This window comes from Strix uralensis, chromosome 3, assembly GCF_047716275.1.
Source record: "Strix uralensis isolate ZFMK-TIS-50842 chromosome 3, bStrUra1, whole genome shotgun sequence".
Lineage (NCBI taxonomy): Eukaryota > Metazoa > Chordata > Aves > Strigiformes > Strigidae > Strix > Strix uralensis.
In genome coordinates, this window is record NC_133974.1 from 63,041,936 (window position 1) to 63,063,110 (window position 21,175).

The window sequence follows — 21,175 nt, forward strand, 5'->3', positions numbered from 1 at the left end:
TTTAATTTTACATGTGCGAGGGGGTCAGTAGCTGGATTTGCAGACAACCAAAACATGTACTTAACAGTTGGTTTACTTGTAAATGCCAAACCAGAAACAGTTGCGTAAAGTCCCTTTCTAAGGAGTTGTTTTAAATTTGGTTTGGTTTTGGTGTTTTCTTTTTTTTAAAGTTAGACTTGTTGGTAAGTGATATTGAATGGTCTTTGCCTCAAAGTTGTGTTGTTGCAGGAAACTTTGCAGTGAAGATTTTTAGACCTCTGCATTGGAGGGAATCAATTGGGGGGGGGGGGGGGGGGAGTCGAGAATGTATTTGAGAAAATTGCAGAGATCAGAATCTGTGGTGCAAAATTACTTGTAATATGGACAAAGGTAGTACATGAAGTTTCCCTACTCTGTTCTGCCAAAGGACTTTAGTCTTGGTCTGAGGATCATTCATTTCTTGTTCCCAACTCACTGCCCCTGCTAAGATTTTCAAAAGATGGTATTAAATATACCATATAAATAAAAAACAGGCTACAAACACACATCTCTCAAATACATCTCAATGTTTTATTCTGTCTGGGGTGTAGGGTAGGCTGTGTAATGGTTCTGACTAATGAAATCCTTTTGGCTGAACTGTTGTCCAAATTGTTAATTAAAGTTTTCTTAGGATAGACATGTTTTGGTTGCCTGATTAATCTTCAGTTTAATGTGGTCACGTTTGTTTGACTGAAATAAGGCTTATAAATGTTTCACTTGTAAATGACTGTTTGGATTTTTTTGTGGGGTACCTCACTAAAGAAATTGTTAACGCTTTATAAATAATATTTGTCTTCTGTCTTTTATTTTTGGAACCTAAAGTGCAACAAAGTTTTAAAAAAATATTTTTGGTTTACAATTTGTAAACATAAAAAGGAAAAATGGACTTGCATTTGGCATGTAAAATATACTAAATTCTTTTATACAAATCTGTATTTTCAGTGATTGTTGCTGCACTGCAGTGATCTGTTTTCAGTCTCACATGTCCTCATAACTATAGGTCAAACATAGGATATTTTTTCTTCAAGGAAGAAGTTACTGATGACTATTCCCATCTGTGATGCAGTGTTTTAAGTACTTACAGTGGAGGAAAGTTGTTTGAACAGGGCTGAAGCTGGGAACAAGTCAAGGCTGGAAAACATAAGTCCTGTGGAGACTGGAAGGGGAGAATTTATTTTTGCTAGTTCCAGTGAAATCTGTTTCTGAATTTATCTGTCAAGTTCCAGACAGAAATAGAGTTACAGTGTTCCAATCATAGGGCCACGTTTTTCAGTTTGGAGATTGGCAGTACTTCTGGTACAGTAACCAAGTTCTTCTTAGTTCAATAATCTTTATAAGGTGAAAGGAAAAATGTGTGTTATAGTTGTTGATTTAACATATCCTGTACATTAGACTTACTTACAGTTTTGTGCGCTGTTTATGTAAAAAGATAAATTCCTTCTTTTTCAGCTAGATTACAAGTTGTTCAGGAGCAAAGTGTATAAAGGAGAGCCATGGCTTCATACTACCTTTTCTCTTTCCCTGCTCTTACCTCAGTCAGGGTGGGAGGCGAGTTGTGGAGGGGATGAGTGTTGCTCCAGTGGGACTGATTTCAAGATAAGGAGTACCAAACCCACCAGACAGGTTACATGAGCATCTTGGTTTGTTCCTTATTAAATGGATGTTTGCGAAATCAGGCCTTGTCATGATTTCCCTGAGCATGCCCTGCCGTGGTCCTCGGCCTCTTCGGGCAGGGTCGCCCTGCTACGCCAGCCTGTGAGCAGAGGAACCAGGTGCTGGTCTGCTCAGCACTGTGCCAGCCTGCAAACCTTCCTGCTTAGGAAGACTGACTTTCTTTGCCTGACTTGTTGTACCATAATGAACATCTCCACGATTTGGGGGAAACTTTCCTGAAATAAGTGTTAGGAAATTATTTCTCAGAGTCTGTCTTGTAATACTTTACTTTCTGTTTGTTCAGATTTACCAAGTCTCCGGTGTTACTGTTTTCATTGGATGGCTTCAGAGCAGAATATTTGCAGACTTGGGGTGGACTTCTACCTGTTATTAGCAAATTACGTGAGTAGTTTCTTTGTCTAAGCAGTATCATGCTGTCTTATCTGAAAAATCCATAGATGCAGCTATGTTTACTCTTTAGAATCCTCATTCTTCTTCCATGGAAATTGAAGTTGTTGCCCTAAACAGCTGTGCACAGAGAACTTGAGGTGTGGGAGGGCATGAGGAAAGGGCACTTTAGATTTTCAGTGAAACCTTAAAAACTATTAAGTAGCCCTTGCTATATTTAGGAACTGGATGCTTTTTGCTGTGAGCTCACTTTATTTCTTCAAAATAAAAGCAGACCTCTTTTACTGTGTATTGCCTGTTGTCTTGTATTTAGGTAGAATGGCTTTTGAAAATGGAAAGCAAGGTGGAAAGCATTTGATTATATTTGAAAAAGAAGATAAAGAGTTTAGGAACAGATGATACAGAAGGGCTGGTAGAAATGTGCTGAACCTGAGAAAATCTTAATTTAACAAATACTTTCAGAAAAAAATGAGAGCCTCATAAGTACATTTTTTTTTTTTTCCCCTAGCTTTTATAGTGTCTAAGTAACTCTAGTTACTTTTCCTGTCTCTATTTTGGTTGTGGTCTGTAAAGCACTGATGGCGTTTCTTGTCTGAAAAATATGCCAATCTTCTTGTCATTCATAAATTACTACCTGGGGTGGCTGGCTTCAGTTTAACTAAAAATAAATCAGTAAAAATACTTGCTTTTCTGTACAGTGGTTGTTACAACTTGATCTGTTCCAGAGGATAACAATTCACAGATGTATCTGAGGTTTTAGCTTTTTTTTTTCTTGTTCCATGTTAGAATAAAACGGGGCATTTCAAACAATTTCATTAGATGCAGTTATAAAAAATTTCAGCTGAAGAAGACTTCTTGGGCATTGCAAAGAGAGACTGGCTATTACAAGTGATTATAGCTCTGGCTCAGATACAAGATAACAGTGCCACAAAGCATGTGTAGGACTTCCAGGCTGCTAAATCCACTTTCACGTGTCAAGTTTCTTCATTCTTTGGTCTGGATAGGCTACAGTGCAACTTTTCTTGTTGACTTCTATAATAAATTTGTATTTCTCTTTCCCCTGAACCCATAATAAATTCTCACCACAAAGAAATACAAATATCTTAGTATCTTCATCAAAGTCACTTTGCTTCTCCAGAACCATGGAGTTTTTGATGGTCAAAAACTACATTTGTAAAGAATTTTAAAACCAGAATGTCTAACAATACATGTTTTAGACACAATAAAATAAGGAGCAGTCTGGGGGCAAAAATAATATTTCTTCATTATGTCTACAGTTCTACATTATTCTGGAGCATTTTTTGGTAATCTGATGGAAGACTTTTATGATACAATATGCTACACGATCTTCAGCTTTCTCATTACAAACCCTTGCTTTCTAGACTTCTTTCCCTCATAGTAAAATGGTGGGTGAAAAGCTCACCTAAAGCGAATTTTCTTCAGTAAGAGAAAAATAGTCTCATGAATAAAAATTGGTGTCACTGGAGTGTATATCACATGACACTGAGGGCCTGTGACTTCAGCTCTCCATGTGCTTCATGTCCCATGTGTCTAGACACTGAAAATGATGGAAGCTGTCATATTGTAAAGACAAACATCTCTGAGTGTGTAAATACTGCTACAGTGTTTTACAGTGCAGGAAAGGGTAATGAAATCTGTTCCTCTGTAGTAGACAAGTAACAATAATGGATAAATTACTTGACTATTGATGAAAAATTGTATTGAACCTTTTGAAGTTCATAGTTTTCCTTTTACAGGGCTAGTAAATGTTCAGAAAGAGACGCAGTTTATGAATGACAGCATTTACAAAGCAGTAAACAGCTATTCACATTAAGTAACTTACTGGACTGCCCAGTCCTTTATTAAATTAGATCCATGCTAAATCCCTGGATTTTCCTTTTTAAAACACTTGATGACAAGTGAAACATCCTGTTAGATAAAAATATTCCCATTATCTAGTCCTGTTAATTCAGCCGTGTCTACAATGAAATTCTGATGTCTCCTTAGAGAATCTCTAAGACAGTATCGTGATTTCACTTTTAGCAAGTCTTATTATACGCTCACTCTCTGCTACCTGCTGAAAGGTGGACAATTTTACATGGAGCTGAGGGTTTTCAGTGAACCCAGGCATAGCCATAATGTGTGTGTATGTATACTTCTATGCTGTGATACCATAATTTTTAAATAAGTTCTCCTTTTGTCTTAAATTGTCTTTAACTAAGGCAGCAAGCCAAAAAAGAAGGGTAATACCTATGGAAAACCCCAGCAAAACCCTCTAGGATTTTGGACAAAACAGTAGTTTATAAGTGTATTTTTCTCTTACTTTAAAAACAACCAAAAAACCCTCAATGTCCCAGCCAAAAAACCCCCAATATTGGAAAACAGAGTTGGAAATGGTTGAAATGCATCAAGTGTGTTACAGTAGCAAAAAGGGTACAAGTGATGATTTGCTACCATAGAATGCAAATACGGGAGAGAATGTCTAAGTAATTTAGGATTTTTTTTTTTCTGACTTGTCTTCTTTTTATCTCAGTTAGCTCAAATTGATTATTTCAGCTGAGATCTAATCCAAAGCCCCAATCTAATGAGTTCAAAGTGCTTTGATGCAACACCTTTTATGTTATCAAACCTTTCATTTCTATTTTACTTGTATTATATATAATGATCCAGAAGGACAGTGAAGACAGCCCAGTCTGTCTTATTTTCCTTTTTTTTTTAATAGGTATACATTTTTATGAGAGAAACTTCCAAGGGTTTTTATTTCTGTAATTTTGCTGATTTTCTTTCTTCCTCCCTCTAGAGAAATGTGGAACATACACTTCCAGTATGAGACCTGTGTATCCTTCAAAAACCTTTCCCAATCATTACTCCATCGTCACAGTAAGAATTCCTGTATATTATATGTTTCCACTACTGAAGAGACTCTTCATTATCAAGTTGTCTCCAAGGGAATCATGTATTTCTTTGACGGATTATTAAAATAATAGGATTTCCCTTCAGAATATGAAAATGTATATATTATACTCTCTAGATAATATAGATTGTCATTATATAATACTACAGCTAAATGGTTAGATCCAATCTGATTAACTAATACTGTCCTTTCAAGACTAGCTATAAGAATTCCCAGATATGTGGAAGGTCACATTACTTAACAACTCCTCATTTGTGTAAATATTTTTCCACTAAATTGCAACACTCTCTCTTGGAGTGAGAGCAGCCTGACTCCTTTAAACTGCCAGCCTTGTTCTGCTGCTTTACTGTAGCATGGCATGATGCAAAGAAGAGTATGAAAGGAAAGGTTTGAACATCACATCGATGTTGACTTTGTCATGGACTGTACCCAAACCTGGATAGGAATGTCACAAAACTGATCTTGTAAACTTACCATCTCCTGCGTATAGGAGGAAAATAGAGGTTTTCAACACCGAATGCAGGGTTGGAGTCCAGCAGATCCTTCTTAATTTCATCATGTCAGAATTAAAATTCAGTCAAATACTTGAGGATCTGCATCTTCTTTCTTATCTTCCCAGTTTGTCAGGACTGCCTTTTAGTAAGTGAGGAGCACAGGTTCAGGAATGGTATGTTTAATTGTGTAGTCCTCTCAAACATCCATGACTGAATATGCAACTAAGAGGCATTAACCATGCCCTGCAGCCAAATGGGACTGTCCCTAAATACAGTATAGAGCTTTGTCTCAGTGCCCCATTCTTGTGAAAAGTAGCAAGTCCTGGTGTTTATCAGGGTCCAGATGGTGGTGGTGTTATATCCTTTAATGTAAAAAGGAGCAGGTCTGCTTGATGGCAGAGAACAAAGTCTGTTAAACCACTTAACAGCTGGTGTCTCTGAGCACTTCTTTTGCTGCTTATGTAATGATTATCCCCAGCTAGACCTTTCACCTGCTGATAGGCAATTCTCATTTGAAATCCCTGGTTTTTGGTCATGTGATGGAGGTCCAGCATAGGTAATTGCTTTGTCATTGGTACTAAAGATATGATGAGTGTGAACTGAGACGATGTCTTTCAGTTTGATCCCAGAGCAAGTTGCTTGCCTGTAATTTTTATTCTCACTGAGAAGCAATTAAGAGTTGGAAGGTAGAGCTTGGTAACAATGGCAGGTGATGCTGTCAAATTTGCGTCTTGAGGTACTGGTGGAGTAGAAGTCGCATGTAGATTGTTCACTGGACATATTTGTCTAATGGACACTGTTCATGTAGCCAGAAGGTTCTTTTTCTTTATAACATTGTGACAAGGTGTACTCTCAATTACAGGGGCTGTATCCTGAATCTCATGGTATAATTGATAACAAGATGTATGACCCCAAAAGAAATGCATCCTTCACCCTTAAAAGTGAAGAGAAGTTTAATCCACAGTGGTACCAAGGACAGCCTGTAAGTATTAATACACTGCTGAGAATGTACATCAGGCTGTTGTTATGTTACTTAATATCACTTGGATGCATAGTGATGTTGAAAGAGTACAGAGGGTACTTCTAAGTGAGCCAAGAAACATTACTCAGCATGGTTAGGAATTGCCATACTAGAGCTGCAAAATGACAAATGAAACAAAGTGTAACAGATTTTGTTGAACTTAAATGGAATTTTCTCTAAGGAGAAAACTATCTTAAAATAACTAATAAAGATACCAGATTTTGTTGGTTTTGGTATGAAGTGGGCTTGCAATTAACTTCACTGAGGAAATTGGCAGACCAGTTAGTTTTAGTAATTACCAGTATTAAAAGGCTTACACTCTGCCCAAATTACTGCTCAGTCTAAAGATGTGGTTTTGAAAGAAAACATCTCAGTTCAGTCATACAGCTATGGCAAATCTGCTGAGACTGCCATCAAAATGAGGTGGCATGGGAAAGTTTGGGTGAGTGCTAGCCTGAAGAATAGCGAGAGAACAGATGCGACTATTTAGTAATGTGGGGAGGACTGATTTGTTTTCTTGTTTTTGGAGGAGAGAACACACAAGTGTAGACCTTATGGGCCCCTGCGAAGACAGTGGTGTATGAGTCAGGCAGGAAAACACGCAGAAGGCAGACAAACCTGCAAATCATGAGATCAGCAGTAAAATCAGAAGAGTTGACCAAATTCTTGCTCCCATGTTTCAGAGTTTGTAGGGCATAGGTCTGCAGAACGTTCCCACCCTTTATTGCTTCAATGTTCTTGAGACATTTCCCCTTCCTGGTGTTCAGCCATGGTTCAACAATTGCGTTAGTGCTCCATCCATGGGAGCTAATGATTCCTACTTCTTTCCTGACTCCCCTTCTGCTGGTGTAGCAGCAGAAGGGATGCGAGTTTGCCATAAGGAAACAGGTTGCAAGGTGTATCTGGACTGCAGATAGCGATGACATGCAAGACTGACTGTTTGGAGTGTTCTGCTTACATTTGCAGATTTTGATCTTGCTGAAAGGTGCAGAGCTGGTAGGTGTGGTAGTGGATCTGGCAGTTACTCAGCTAATTTAGTGAGCTGCACTAATGATGGTGATTGCTCTTCTCCTGCAGATCTGGCTTACAGCTATGTACCAAGGTCTAAAAGCGGGTACGTTCTTTTGGCCTGGGTCAGATGTAGCAGTTAATGGAACCTTTCCAAACCTGTATGAAAACTACAATAGGTATGTAAACTCCTGTGTCTTGGATGAATATTTTACTTAAACTGTTGCAATGGGACAGATGTCAGAGAAAACATTTTTTTTTTTCCCTGTTTTTCTAAATAGTTGTAGACAACAGGAAAAGAAGATAGGTTCAAATTAACTTTGGTTCAGTATAATATAGATTCTTTGTCTAATAATTTTGTCATTCCTCAGTAAACTTTTACAGGAAAGCTGTGGAAAAAACAGCTTTAAGAGTAGCCAGCGTTGAAGCTTTAGTACTTTTCTGTTTCTATTTATAAAAATCTTTTGTGGGTATGTTATAGTCATTCAATCCAAACCTCTCACAGAGTGAATGGATCAGGTCTTGACTTGATATTGTCTGTGAAAATTAAAGTTTTACTGTTGACTGTGGTAAATTGTTCCAACGTAAAACTATTTTCATTCCGAATTTTGAAAATATTTCACGTTAAGGCAGTCATATTTTAGTCAGTGATTGCTCTTCACTGCAATTAAAAATTTTGTGCCAAATGAAAATTCTACATAAATCTGTTTATCACCATTTACTTATTAATCTCAAATCTCACCCAAGAAATCAGGCTTTTCATTTATATCTTCCTAGGATCATTTTCTCTTCCTACATCCTTCATATAGCGTGGAAATTCTGATGCTTGATTTACTACCTACGTTTTTTTTTTTTTCTCTAGGAACTTGTACATTGTATTGAAACTGTTTAAACAGTTGAAAAAAGCCAAACACCCCCAAACAAAAACATGAAAAAACATGAAAACCTGCACATGATTTTGCACCTTGAAGCCGATTATTCTCTTTGTATAATAAACACAAGCAATATTGGGAGCTTTATTCTAATCACATTGAAATCAATGGGGACAACATTTTAGGGAGCTTTAGATCAGACCATTCACTCCTGTAGAGTCACAGGCAATTAGCGTAGATGAACTTGCATCCTGCTAAACAGCCATTAATGGCATCCAGTTGAATTCAATTTTCTCTGCTAAAGTACATTGGTTTTATAATGTGTGACTAAAAGTTTTTAGCTCTTGAGGATGCATGGTTGGTTGATCTTGTGTTATTCTGATACAGCTCAATCCCCTTTGAAGAAAGGGTAGTAACTGTTCTTCGCTGGCTGCAGTTACCTGAAGATGAAAGGTAGGTATACAATTGCAGGTGTAAGTTCCCATTCGAGTGGTATTGCAATTAATTACTTTGTAAATATGATTTCTGTTTTAAACAATATCTTACGCATTATTCTAACAATGTTAAAATATTACTTAATGCAAGCCTGTTCTTATGACTGAAACCTTTTTTTATTAAGTTGCATTTTTCTATTTCCCTTTAATGTGTCCTTCCTCTGAATGACAGTGTTATTTCCAATATTTGATATCCATTGTTGAAATATAATCTCTTCCAACTGTCTCAACGTGTATGTAAAATATTACATTTTTGGTACTGTTTGATATAGACCACACTTTTACACTCTGTATTTAGAAGAACCAGATTCCTCAGGCCATAAGTTTGGACCAGTAAGCAGTGGAGTAAGTAGTTTTGTAGTTTCTTCATTTTTTTTAATTTAATTTTAAGCTTTGTTCTGACTCTATAATAAGCTTCTGTAATTCATGTTAGATTAACCAAGACCATGTTCAGTATGCTTATTAGGAAAAAAAATCGTCAATAGACAGACCATCCATAATTAACATTGGTACAAAGCATGTAATAAGCACGCTATTTAGTAAGTCTAGTTTATGTTTTCTTTATTTTAATAACTTTTAAGTTGCCAGAGCATGTTTGTTGTGTCTTGTATGTTGTTTTATCTGCTCCTACTAATTTTTTACATTGATTTGGGGGGGTGGGGTGTGTGTGTTGTCAGTGGGACAGAAATTTTATGTACTTTCAATTTAGCAAGAACAGAGATTTTTATAGCCATTGTCCAAGTTTTGGTAGTTAAATATTGATGTTATAATTGTTTCCCTTAGTCTCTGTGCAAAGGGTAGATGAATATTGCTCTTATCTCCCTGCAGTTAGGTTTTATGCTTTCTCGGAAGGAGGGTGATAAAAGGAACACTCACCCCATCACAGTCTGTGGTGTACCTGTTGTATAAATATGAAGTCTTTGGGACTGCTACTGTTTTCAAAAGTACTAAATAGCTTCATGTTTTAACAAACTGAAGTGAGAAATGCAAAGAAAAAAATCTTTTGGAAATTCAGGAACATTATAAAATTCTCCCGTGTTGAATGGTCAGGAAGTTTGGGCATCTTAATTAGGTATTTAACCTCAGTGGTGACAACAGCAAAAAGCTCTTGCCAATTTCTCTTGAGGTGCGAGCAGTTACTGTTCCTGTAAGGAACTGTCAGATGAACGTGAGTGTCCAGTGAAGTAGCAGACAACTAGTTGGAACTGCAGTATAGGGAATGTGTTTAAATTGATTATCCTTTTCTTTGGTTAATAAGTGGATCTAAAGTTCTGTATGTCGGGAATCCTCTGGAGGCAAGACCCTGAGGGTCTCCCCAGGAGCATCTCATCTTTGTTCACACAAAGCAAGACAGCTTATACAAGTAGTTCAATGAGGTAACAGAATGACTTGATTTAAAAACACTTTTTTTGTTTTGTTTACTTAGCAAGTATTCAAAAGTAGCCCCAGTGGTTGTACCTATGCAAGTGAGCTTGAACTCCAGACCTCCTGATCATGAACAGTGCTAGCGTTTTCAGTCCCTTTAGTTTGCTCTGAGACTAATACCCAGTCACAATTTCAAGGACAGTTTGCTCCAGGGTCTTTCCCAACAGGGATTTTGAGGAAGAGTGCCACAGGCTTGGCTTCCTTTATTCTTTTCCGCCCTCTAGTATTCTCCCATCAGCATCTGTAGCCTTAGGCATTCCTTATTGTCCTCGGTTGTGCCCCTGATAATGCAACAAACATCGTCAATTTTGTATTTTAAAAGCACCCTCACTGGCTAAAATCTGGGTATGTGTCGGGGTTTTTTTATTTGTTTTTTTTTTTTTTTAAAATGTCTTCAACTGAAATAGTACATAAAAATGTGTAGCTGTGTCTTAGTACACTGTGAGGCCCAGAAAAAATTGGGGCCAAGACCTCTGTAGTGTAGATATAGCCAGTCTTCTGTAGATAGAGGTAGCCCTGAGCAGTGCAGGTGCTAGGCAGTCTGCAGACTCCCATTTTTATTTAGCAATATTAGGTGTACCTGTTGAGTCCATTCTCAGTGGATGTAAAGACTATGCATCTGAATGGTGTACAGCTGAAAGAAGTAGGAACAGGCAAAAAGCAGGTTTACCGGGTTATTGAGAATGTTGTAAGTCTCCTGTCCTCACAGTTCCTCCTGTTAGTGTGTGCTATGGGTGTTCCCTGTCCTGAGGCTGGGGGTTACTGCACAGTTTTAGGGCCCCTGTGTCCTTCATTTATGTCTGGACTGCATCTAGTCTTGAATGGTCTCTAAGAAGAGCTCCTTTATTAGCACATACTGTAACAGTTTAAATTTATTCATTCTCCCTAGAAATAAATTCTATTTTTTAATTGAAGTGATTAACACTTACTTTACATTCCTATTTTTGTCTTGCAGGTCATTATGGCATTACAGAGAGTGGACAACATAGTAGGGATGCTGATGGATGGTCTCAAGCAAATGAACTTGCATAAATGCCTGAACATTATTTTTATATCAGATCATGGTAAATTCAATTTATAAAATATATCTGAATTTTGAAGAGCTGTTTTTGTAAAGTACTATTCTGAGTAAACTTGCATGTTTCTGGCAAGATTAGTGAAGCAGCTAATACCTAGAAACTAAGTTTTATATTATCAGGATGGTTTAAGAGATAATCAGTGTAGGTGAGAATCAGATTATTTTAGGGGAGTGGAAGAAGTGGAGAATATAAGGAGGGATTAAGTAATTTTCGTATTTTATTCCTAATTCCTCTTGTGATCATTGCCATCTGATAAAAGAAATAGAATAAAAAATGTGAACTGTAAAAATAGATTTCATTTTATTCTATGCCACAATAGTTTGCAAATTGCTGAAGAAGTGAAAATACAAGCCATATCTTCCTTTCAGTTATCAGTTCTCTTATCCATTATTTGAAGACTGTGAATATGAAACTTTGATTTATTTCTGTAATAGCTTTTCTATATTTCTGGATTTCTGTAATAAGTTATGTATTTTAACAACAATTTTTTTTCTGCTACTTTTCCTGACAAACAAAATATAAGCATGCTTCCATGCAGCACAAAATTGACTTGCAGAGCTCATTACCACTGGGAACAATCCAAGCCAAATACCTATACAGATTTTTAAAATATTTATGAAAATAATGGAGGGTAAACCTGTCAAGAATTATTAAAAATAAGAGTTCAAATGCAATATGCAACTTGAAGTCCCTTTGACTTTTGGAAACTGATGAGGAACACTGGGAGGAAGATTGGTCCATAACTGCTGTGCTTATTGGGTATTTCTCCAGACATGCTACTGTACACTATTAGGTAGGATATTGGGCTAAATGAATATTTGGTCTATTACTGTTCTTAGGCTCATAAGATTTCTTTCCCTTCAGAGAAGAAAATTTTTCTATTTATTCAATTCAAGTGTCTTCCTCGATTGAGGAAATGGCTGATTGTGTGTATCTATGTAATATTTTCTTCCATACGTGAGTATTATGGTCTCCTTGAATCAGATGTCTTGGAGTTGCTGATAGAAAGACCTGAGAAATTACATCTCTGACTTCTACATGTCTCCTCAGCAAGGCTACTCTACATTGATATTCCCATTTTTAAATAAAATTTATTTCGTTTTGCAGGGATGGAAGCAGGGAGCTGCAGAAAAACAGCATATCTGAACAGCTATCTGGATGATGTTCAAGATTTCATAGTAGTACCTGGTCCTGCAGCTCGTCTAAGACCTAATAATGTTCCAGATGAGTATTTCTCTTGTATGTAATTGCTAAACTAATTTTTGTTACTCTGTTTTACGCTTTTGTACTTTATGAATACAGACTTAGGATTCACATATTCCATTGGTAAACCTGACAGTGAAGTTCAACTAGGGACAACCTGGATAATGATGAGGAAATACTAAGTAGTGCACCTGTGTTTTTAAAGACCATTTGACTTTGCAGGTCTGGAAGGGTACTTAAATCCTACAGATTGCTTTTGTGGGCTGCCTCAGAGTGACCAGCTGCAAATGCTCTTGCCTTGTGAATGGCATTCCTTTGAATCAGATATTTGGTGGTCAAGACAGACCAAAAATCCCCCATCATGTCTCACCTCATTTCCTGATTTACCAGTTTCTGTATAAATTTGCTATATTTCTGTCTTAAGGAAATGTTAGATTGTTACTATCTTACATATTGAGTATTATAATATATTTCCTAGTTATCAAAAAATGGCATAATGGCCGGATGGCAGTTGGGTAAGCTGAGCTGCAAATAAACATAAATAAGATGAAAGGCCTTGAGTGAAAATCAATGTATGCTTACAGATTTTAAACTGATTCATTATGCAGTCTCATTTCAGGTGAACACTTAATGCCTGCAGTTTTTGGTACTTCTTAATGCTGAATGCAGGCGTGTCCTTCATGTTTCATAGAAAAAACTCTTATCCTAGATTATTGTTTTTCATGCCCTTTAAAACTTGTAGGCCTCAACCCCAGTGACTTTTAAGTCCTGTTTACTTCATGATATTCTAAACTGTTTTAAATGTTTTCTTGGAAAATGTGGGAGTAAAATGCAGTTCCAGGTTCTCCCTGGAGAAACAGGTTCAGGAAGTGGAAAAGCAGAATATCTCCTGCTTTTGACACATGCACTGTTTTCATGAGCATAGCTGTCTTTGTAGCACTGCATACATCTATGCAGGAATTATTAATAGTTCCCTTGCCAGTGTAAGCCTTTATGTACTTTAGTCAAGCACTGGATATCAGACTCAGGACAGAGTAACTGTGTGAAATGTAATGGGCCTGCGTTATACAAAATGTCAAACTAAATGATGTAATGGTCCCTTTTGGCTTGAGTCTAAGCATTTGAATCTTAGCCAGCTTGCACTTGGCTGTCTTCCTAAGGATGCTTGCCAGATAAAACTGCTGTCCTAATAGTTTGTTTCTTTTTCCTTAGAAGTTTATTATCAAGCAGGAAAAAAATCCAGCTTGATTAGCACAGCATTTAGTTGCCGCTTTTGTGAAAATTTACTTCTCAGATTATTTTTCTAACTGTGGCCAATAACTTAAAATTTTAAAGCTGTAAGTAACCAAGCAAGAGGAGGAGAGACTGAACTAAAATTTCATAAAAGCAATAGCTTGACAGTTTAGTGATGTTTTGCTCCATGTGAACTTCATTCTGGAAAAATAATTTATTATGTCCAGAACCTTTTGAAACTAAGCTAATTATATTATATATGATGGGAATGCTTTCATTTTACATCTGATTTCTTTTAACTTAGGTGACTAATTCTTACATATGATTCTTCCAGTTAATTATGAAGGCATTGTCAGAAACCTCACAGTAAGTGTCATCTTATCTGTTATTCTAGCTTAATTTCTACTGATGTTTACAGGTATTTTATAGCATCAGCTGTTTGCTGGGCTACTTATATAGCACCTGGACTTCGAATCAGTGCCCTTCCCTATGCTATACAGTTAACAACAAAAACAAAAGTAGTTCCACGCAGGGGAAGAGAAGGTCAAAGTTGAGTAATGTGTCATATGTCTGTGGTTGTGCATTAACTAAGGTATTGTGTTCACTTCTTTTCACTAACTCTTATCTAGCACTGTATCATGTTGCTCTTCAAGCTGGAGAACTTGTGTATCTGGACCATACTGGCTGAGGGCCAAGTCAGTGTAAAGCTCAGATCTGTTTCTTGGACAAGCATAAGATTTTCTTGCTCACACCTTTTTGATAAACAGCTTTGAGAGAGGGTATTGATTTTTTCATTTTGTCAGTTCCAGCTTAAAGAATTTGCTTTTCTGCTCTAAACCTGCCTTCTATTCTCATCCCTGCACTACAATCTGTTTGCCTCTCATTGTGCAGACACCGCTGTTGGTGAGAGCTATGCTGTTTGTATAGATAACTAGTATGGATATAACTTGTATAGATAACTTCACTATTAAAAAATTCCAATGTTACGGTAGAGGGTGATGTTTTTCTTATTTGGTTGGGTTTTGGTTTTTTTGGTTTGTCTTTTTTTAATCATTAATGGATGTTAGTTGATGAAAAAATCTATTTGTCTACCAGTCTAGAAACTCCTTGAATGTCTGCTACTTTCTGTATTACAGAGCTGTAGAATTATTGCACTGAATAGTCTCCTACCATTTGTGAAAGTGCCATGATGTTTGTGTCTCAGTATAATTCTTTATTAATTCTAAACAGTAGTTTGGTTCTGTACAACTGTAGGCTGTCAGAAAAGAAAAAGAATAAGTCACATCCATAATCCCATAAAAATATTCTAATAGATACTGACTGGTTTTGCATTCACTAGTTGTTATTTAAATAGTTACTGATAGTTGTCCAGACCATATGACTCCAAACCTGATGGAGTCCCATTGTCTTTAGTGGAAGTGCATAAGAACTGTGCATGACATAAGCAAAAGTTTGATGAAATGTACAATTTATATTTTAATTTAAACATTTCAGTGCATAGAACCAAATCAGCCTTTCAAAGCTTACATGAAACAGCTGCTACCCAAGCGTTTCCATTATTCCTATAATGACCGGATTGAACCATTGACCTTTTATTTAGACTCCCAATGGCAGCTTGCTAGGTAAGTTACAGTTTTCAATACTTGATTAGATAGCAAATAATTTCTTGTTTTCTTACAGCTTGTCTCTTCCAGATGCTTTATCGTTCAATGATAGCTACTGGAACGTGGTATTCTTGTTTGTCATAGCAAAGGGACATTGCAAAGAAACAGTGCATGCTTTTCTCTACAGTTTTTGCTGGCCTGAAGCTCAGTTCTCAACTGGCAGCTATAGATACTCTCCTTGCTGAGAATGCAGGTAGTGGCAGGCTTTGTGACACAGACGTTAGAAACTAAGGTCCCCTTGGTCAGGTACTTGAGCACATTTTGCCATGCTTTAGGAATTTCCAAAGTGAGTCATGAAAGCTAAGCATGTGCGTAACTACTCGGTTGAATTCATCTTGTGAGCAATCTGCTGGCATACCTTGAGTTTACTGAGCCTGCTATTGTTAATTACCTTACATGTTCTGACCAATGAATTTACAACTCCCAAATAACGGCATCTGCTACAATATAATTTTGAACACCTCTGTGATACTCCAGGGCTTTCATCATGAAAGATTTTTTCGGTCCATGTATTCAGTAAGTCCTGTCGTATAACACCCTAAACATGTGCAAGTCATGCAAATCAGGTTTGGGTTACTAGAACTGTACACATTTAAATAATATGTGTGGACATGCCATACATTGGAGACTTGTTTTTATTAGACGGTGAGATGTCCAGCTGAATGCTCTAAATTACACTAGAATTTTCATTAAAAAACAAACAAGCAAAAAAAATCTTAAGAATCTATAAAGTACTGTCAAGCTGTGTTGCCCAAATGACAGTGAAGTGAAAATCTGTTATCCTGAGAACAAACATTTTGTTCATGTGTCATCCAATCTTTGACTTTAAATAACTCTGATGGACACTTGACAATTTCAAAGGGGGTAACATTTGCAGAGAAAACTATCATTCTGGTTTTAAAGCATTCTCTTTCAGAGCTTAAAGACCTTCTATTACCTATGGACAAGTCTCTAAGAATCTTTAAATATAAAAGTAAACAGTGCATCACTGAATGCATTTTATACTGATATGATTTGTAAAGTGTGAGTTACATAAACTGTGAATTTTTAATAGGAAACCACTTGAGATTAAAAGCTGCACAGGTGGATTCCATGGCTCAGACAATCGCTTCCCCAGTATGCAGGTGAGACTCAAATTTATGCTAGCTCTTATTTTCAGCTCCTTTATTTCTGGATGTTGTGTTTGCTGGGTCTTGAGATTTTTTATTTTTTTTTTTAAGATCTGTGACACTATTCCATCTGCAGTTATAGAAATCAAGCATTTGTAGGATTGCTATTGTGACATGCTGGGCAACCCACACAGGGTAGGTTATAAGAGTTGGGCAAAAACCCAGCAGGACTTACCCTGGGGATTTCACTGTGCTGGTAAGAGTATAAAGTTGTGCCAAGTTGTTTTGTTCTAACATTGAAAGCAGGAAAAGAGAAATCTTATCTCATCAAATCCTCACAGTAATTGTAGATCTTAAGAGAATTCAGATTGGAAGGGACCTCAGGAAGTCTCTAGTCCCACTTCCAACTCAAAATAGTCAGCTGTGAGATCAGACCAGATTACTTAGGGCTTTATGCAGTTGCATCTTCAAAACTGCCAAAGGCAGAGGCTCCACAACTTCTAACCAACCCGTTCCACTGCCTGACTGTCCTCCTGGTGTAAATGTATTTAGTTATAGCCAGCCAGAACCTTTCTTGTTTCAATTTATGCCTGTTCTCTCTCTGCCTCATACTGCATAGCACTGAAGAACATGGCTCTATCTCCTTGATGATCTTGTTGTAGGTACTGGGGAACTGCTGTTAGGTCCACATGAAGCTGTCTGTTCTCCATGCTGAACAAGCCCTGTTCCTCTTCACAGAGCAAGAGCTTCAGCCCCCAACCACTTTGGGGGCCCTCCACTGAATTTGCAATGATTGTTTATTGATGTCATTCTTATGTTGGAGATGCAGTATCCTGATGTGGCATAAAGAAATGCTGAGTTTAGAGGGATAATCCCTTCCTTCAACCTGCTGGCTGAGCTTGTTTGTACAGCATGGGATGCTGTTGGCCGCCTTTACTGCCAGGGTGTGCTGCTGGGTCATGTTTGGCTTGCTGTCTCCTATGTCACCCAGGCCCTTGCAAGCAAAGTTGTTCCCTAGCCAATCCCCTGGTCTGTAGGGCTAGTCCATTCTTTGTTTTGTGGGTTGCCTAAGAACAGAAGTAACAGACCTAAACTGCATTAAAGAAGAGTTGATTTGGTTACTAGAAAACTTTTTTTAACCATTAATGAGTACAATAGTTTGCCCTGGAAGTTTGTGGAGCTTCCATCACAGGAATTACCTAATGACTGGTCAGACAAGCATCTTTCAGAAATAGCATAATTACTTTTGATTCTGTCTTTTGCAAAGGTTGACTAAATGATCTTCAAAATCTGCAACTCTACTGTGTCATGATAGACTATGTATCACTATTTTGAGGTAGTCTGTTCAGGAGAGAGCATGTCAGTCATGTTTAAAATAAGGAGAGTCTCAAAATTCTTCTCTTCAGTGAGAAAAGGAAAGGGATCATAGGGAGACATGAAATCAGATCTTTAGTCAGCTCCATCTAATTTGGGGAAGTCACTTAACCTGTGCTCTGCTTCAGTTTTTGCTATCAATAAAATGAAAGGCATTACTCTTCATTTCAAAAAGCTGTTTTCATGATAAAAACCACTAACAGTTGTGAGGTACTTGGTACTATTACTGTTAATTCATGTAAACACATCTACAAAGAGAGAACCCCGTATTGAAAAAATTATTGAAAACAAGTTTTAGGAAAAGACCTATGTAACCCATGTAAAGCATAGAGTTCTCTTAAAAGCCTTATTTTTCATGTCTTGTAGAATTATGTAATACTGGAATCAAACTGTTTTTTTAAAAACTGTTAGCCAAAACCTGTGTTAATTTTGTATTGGTTTACCCTTCCAGGCCTACTCTTCTTCCCCAGTTTGACAATGGAAAACCTGTTGACAGGGTACCTAGTAATAGGTTACAATCAGCAAGGCTGCATGATGCCAAATGCCAGCTTAGTATACTCTCTCTCTGCTACAGTTTGACTATGTAAATTTCTTTTCAGTAGGTTGACTCTATTGAAACTGTTTGCCAGACTTGGGATTGTCAGTTCTTAGCATCCCTAATTGGTCTTAAAACAGATACAATTTATCCTTTTGTGGCTAACATTAAAGCAGCATAAATTTCATACTCTGTAATTACCTGGTTCAACAGAAAGGAGGTAGCGTGTTCCTGCCTCATCTGACTCAAATTAGGGTAATTATTAGCCTACAGATTTTAGGTTCAACAGTTGCAGAATGACAGCCTGCAATATGCTTTAATCTCAAAAAAAGAAATTAGAGTTGAGTTTTTAACCTCTTTTTTCCACACAGATAGGAAATCTGAGACGATTACATTGTTTGCAAACAGCTGAGATGTTATCCAGGAAGATGCTATAGAGTACAAAGCATCCATCACTCATTTAGTATCTTGATTCCACAGATGGGTGCAATCTGTTTCACTTAATTAAAAATAAGCTGAATGTCTCAGGATCAATATGAAAACAATCTTTTTGTTTGGCAGCAGTTGAGTTAAAGCATATGCTGCCCTTGCCTCCTTGTTCTTATTCCTCAGCAAATCCTGCTCTATGCTAGTGTAAGCTTTGCGTGGCTGCAGCGTTAAGTAGGTCAGGGAAGTGAACCAGAAAGAAAAGAGCCAACAGGAAAAAAGAAAGTTTTTAGAGCTGGCTGCGTTCCTGGATCAGGTTTGCTGTATGGCTACGCAATAGCTTATGCCAATACAGCTCAGGAAGTGGTGCAAGAAGGAGAAAAAACAGCTGCAAACCAGGCGTAGAAGCCTAGGATCTTGCCATTTCTTAAACAATTTAAAACATTGCTACCAACAGATGTTTTTATAGCCTTAAGTTAAAAGCTTCCAAATTGTTTACAGGGCATGAAATGTGTTGGTTATTTTGGCTCAACATTTCCATTAAATCTCTTAAAGCATTTAAGAAAATGAATTTAACTTCTCCAAAAGCAGAGAAGAGCAAGGGACTTTAAAAAGCTGCCTTCAGCCATTTATGACAGCAACAATGAGACGGAATTGGGTTTCCTAATACTCTTTTACTACTTTTAAAAATTATTCTTCTATGTTTACCTTTTTTTTAAAGAAAAAACATGCTTTTGACTTGATCTGTAGTATGTTGGTAAAGATTAAGTTCTTGGAAGAAAATGCCCTCTGAGTTTGAAGATATTTTCCATTTCAGCTTGTCTTAAACAGAGTTCCACTTTACTTTTCTCTGTAAATCCTAGGCTATCTTTATTGGGTTTGGACCAGGATTCAAGTTTCATACTCAAGTTGACCCATTTGAAAACATTGAAGTATATAATTTAATGTGTGGTAAGTACAATTGATGGAGGTCATCTTTGTTCAGTAAAGTATAACATGTTTTGGGCATTGTAAATCTTTTAATAACAGATTTTTAAGTGTCCTTAGAAATTTGTCCTTAAGACTTTGCTGCAGACTTTCACAAATAAACAGCTGTTTGTTTTTCTGAGAAAGATCCAGCTTCTAAATGACTGAATGACTAATGGCTGTTTAGGTCAGGCCATCTTGTATCTCTCCTTTCCACTGATCTCTGTGTGTTCCTCTGGCTGCTCCAGAGCTGGCACTTTGACTCACTGTACTAAAACTGACTCACAATCTCTCTACCATCAAGAAGGGATATTTCTCACTCAGATCTAACTAGAGGCTTTATCAGATTAATCACTCAGGTAACCTTATCCAGGCAGAACAATAAATAACAGGCACAGTAATGGGTATGGGTGCAGCTGCCAGGCAGCTCATGTCCAGAAAGCCTAAGTCAGTCACCCCCTCTGCTTTTTATGCACTTGAACAATTCCTTGTATCTTGTCATGTGTTTTCTTATTTTTTGTTATCCTTTATCATATTTTTAATTTTAGCTACTTGATATAAATAGGTTTTTAATTGAGATAAAATTTAGCTTTTTAATTTTTGTTTACTTGATTTGTATAATAAACCTTCTCCCAAATTCATCGTTGTATGTGTCACTTATGCAATTTTTTGTATTGTATCTTTTCATACTAGATTTGGATGTTTCCCTGTCCATTCTCATTGTTTAATACAACAGGTGTTTCAAGAAATGCTTGGTTTTGTCTTTTGAGGGACTGCAGGTGTCCTGTTAGTCTGTAGGCCCATTGTTTTGGAGTCTGGCTCTAGAGCTAGTTGTCTCTGCAATAGTCAGGTTTCCCGTTTCTCACCTGTCTATGGTGTCACTCTAGGATTCATAACTGATTTCTGTTCCATGCAGTCTGCTTCTGTATCTGAGGATCACAGACAGCCCACTCCATACACAGATAATCTTCACTTTATTTTCTGACACTGTACAGTACACTGCACCAATGATGTGGTGTTTTTTTCTGACAATTAGATACCTTGCAATCCCTCTTTTAGCCCTTTCAAACACAATGTTACTGTGGCTCCTTGTTCCTTTATCCCTTCTTCATTCAGTATTTCATGGTTTCTCAAAAGTCTATCACTAGTTCTATCAGTTCTACTAGTTTCTGTTCATTTATTCCCCTTGAGGTCTTCATCTGTTTTCCATTATTTTCTGCCTACTTCTCTCTCTTACCAGGACTTATACCTGCTCTAACATCTGCATCTGAGAGAGACA

The 21,175-nt window shown here is 37.2% G+C and overlaps 1 protein-coding gene across 4 annotated transcripts in view; it reads left to right on the plus strand.

Annotated features, from left to right (window-relative positions):
• Positions 1 to 21,175, plus strand: part of ENPP1 (ectonucleotide pyrophosphatase/phosphodiesterase 1) — a 61,657-nt gene that overhangs the window by 26,837 nt on the left and 13,645 nt on the right. For all 4 annotated transcript variants that reach the window (XM_074862529.1, XM_074862532.1, XM_074862531.1 and 1 more), the window contains 12 exons: positions 1,976 to 2,073; positions 4,880 to 4,959; positions 6,350 to 6,469; positions 7,586 to 7,695; positions 8,776 to 8,841; positions 9,155 to 9,227; positions 11,263 to 11,371; positions 12,494 to 12,625; positions 14,157 to 14,188; positions 15,317 to 15,444; positions 16,541 to 16,610; positions 19,794 to 19,881. In XM_074862529.1, coding sequence (XP_074718630.1) covers positions 1,976 to 2,073; positions 4,880 to 4,959; positions 6,350 to 6,469; positions 7,586 to 7,695; positions 8,776 to 8,841; positions 9,155 to 9,227; positions 11,263 to 11,371; positions 12,494 to 12,625; positions 14,157 to 14,188; positions 15,317 to 15,444; positions 16,541 to 16,610; positions 19,794 to 19,881 — 1,106 coding nt within the window. The remainder of the gene's footprint in view (positions 1 to 1,975; positions 2,074 to 4,879; positions 4,960 to 6,349; positions 6,470 to 7,585; positions 7,696 to 8,775; positions 8,842 to 9,154; positions 9,228 to 11,262; positions 11,372 to 12,493; positions 12,626 to 14,156; positions 14,189 to 15,316; positions 15,445 to 16,540; positions 16,611 to 19,793; positions 19,882 to 21,175) is intronic.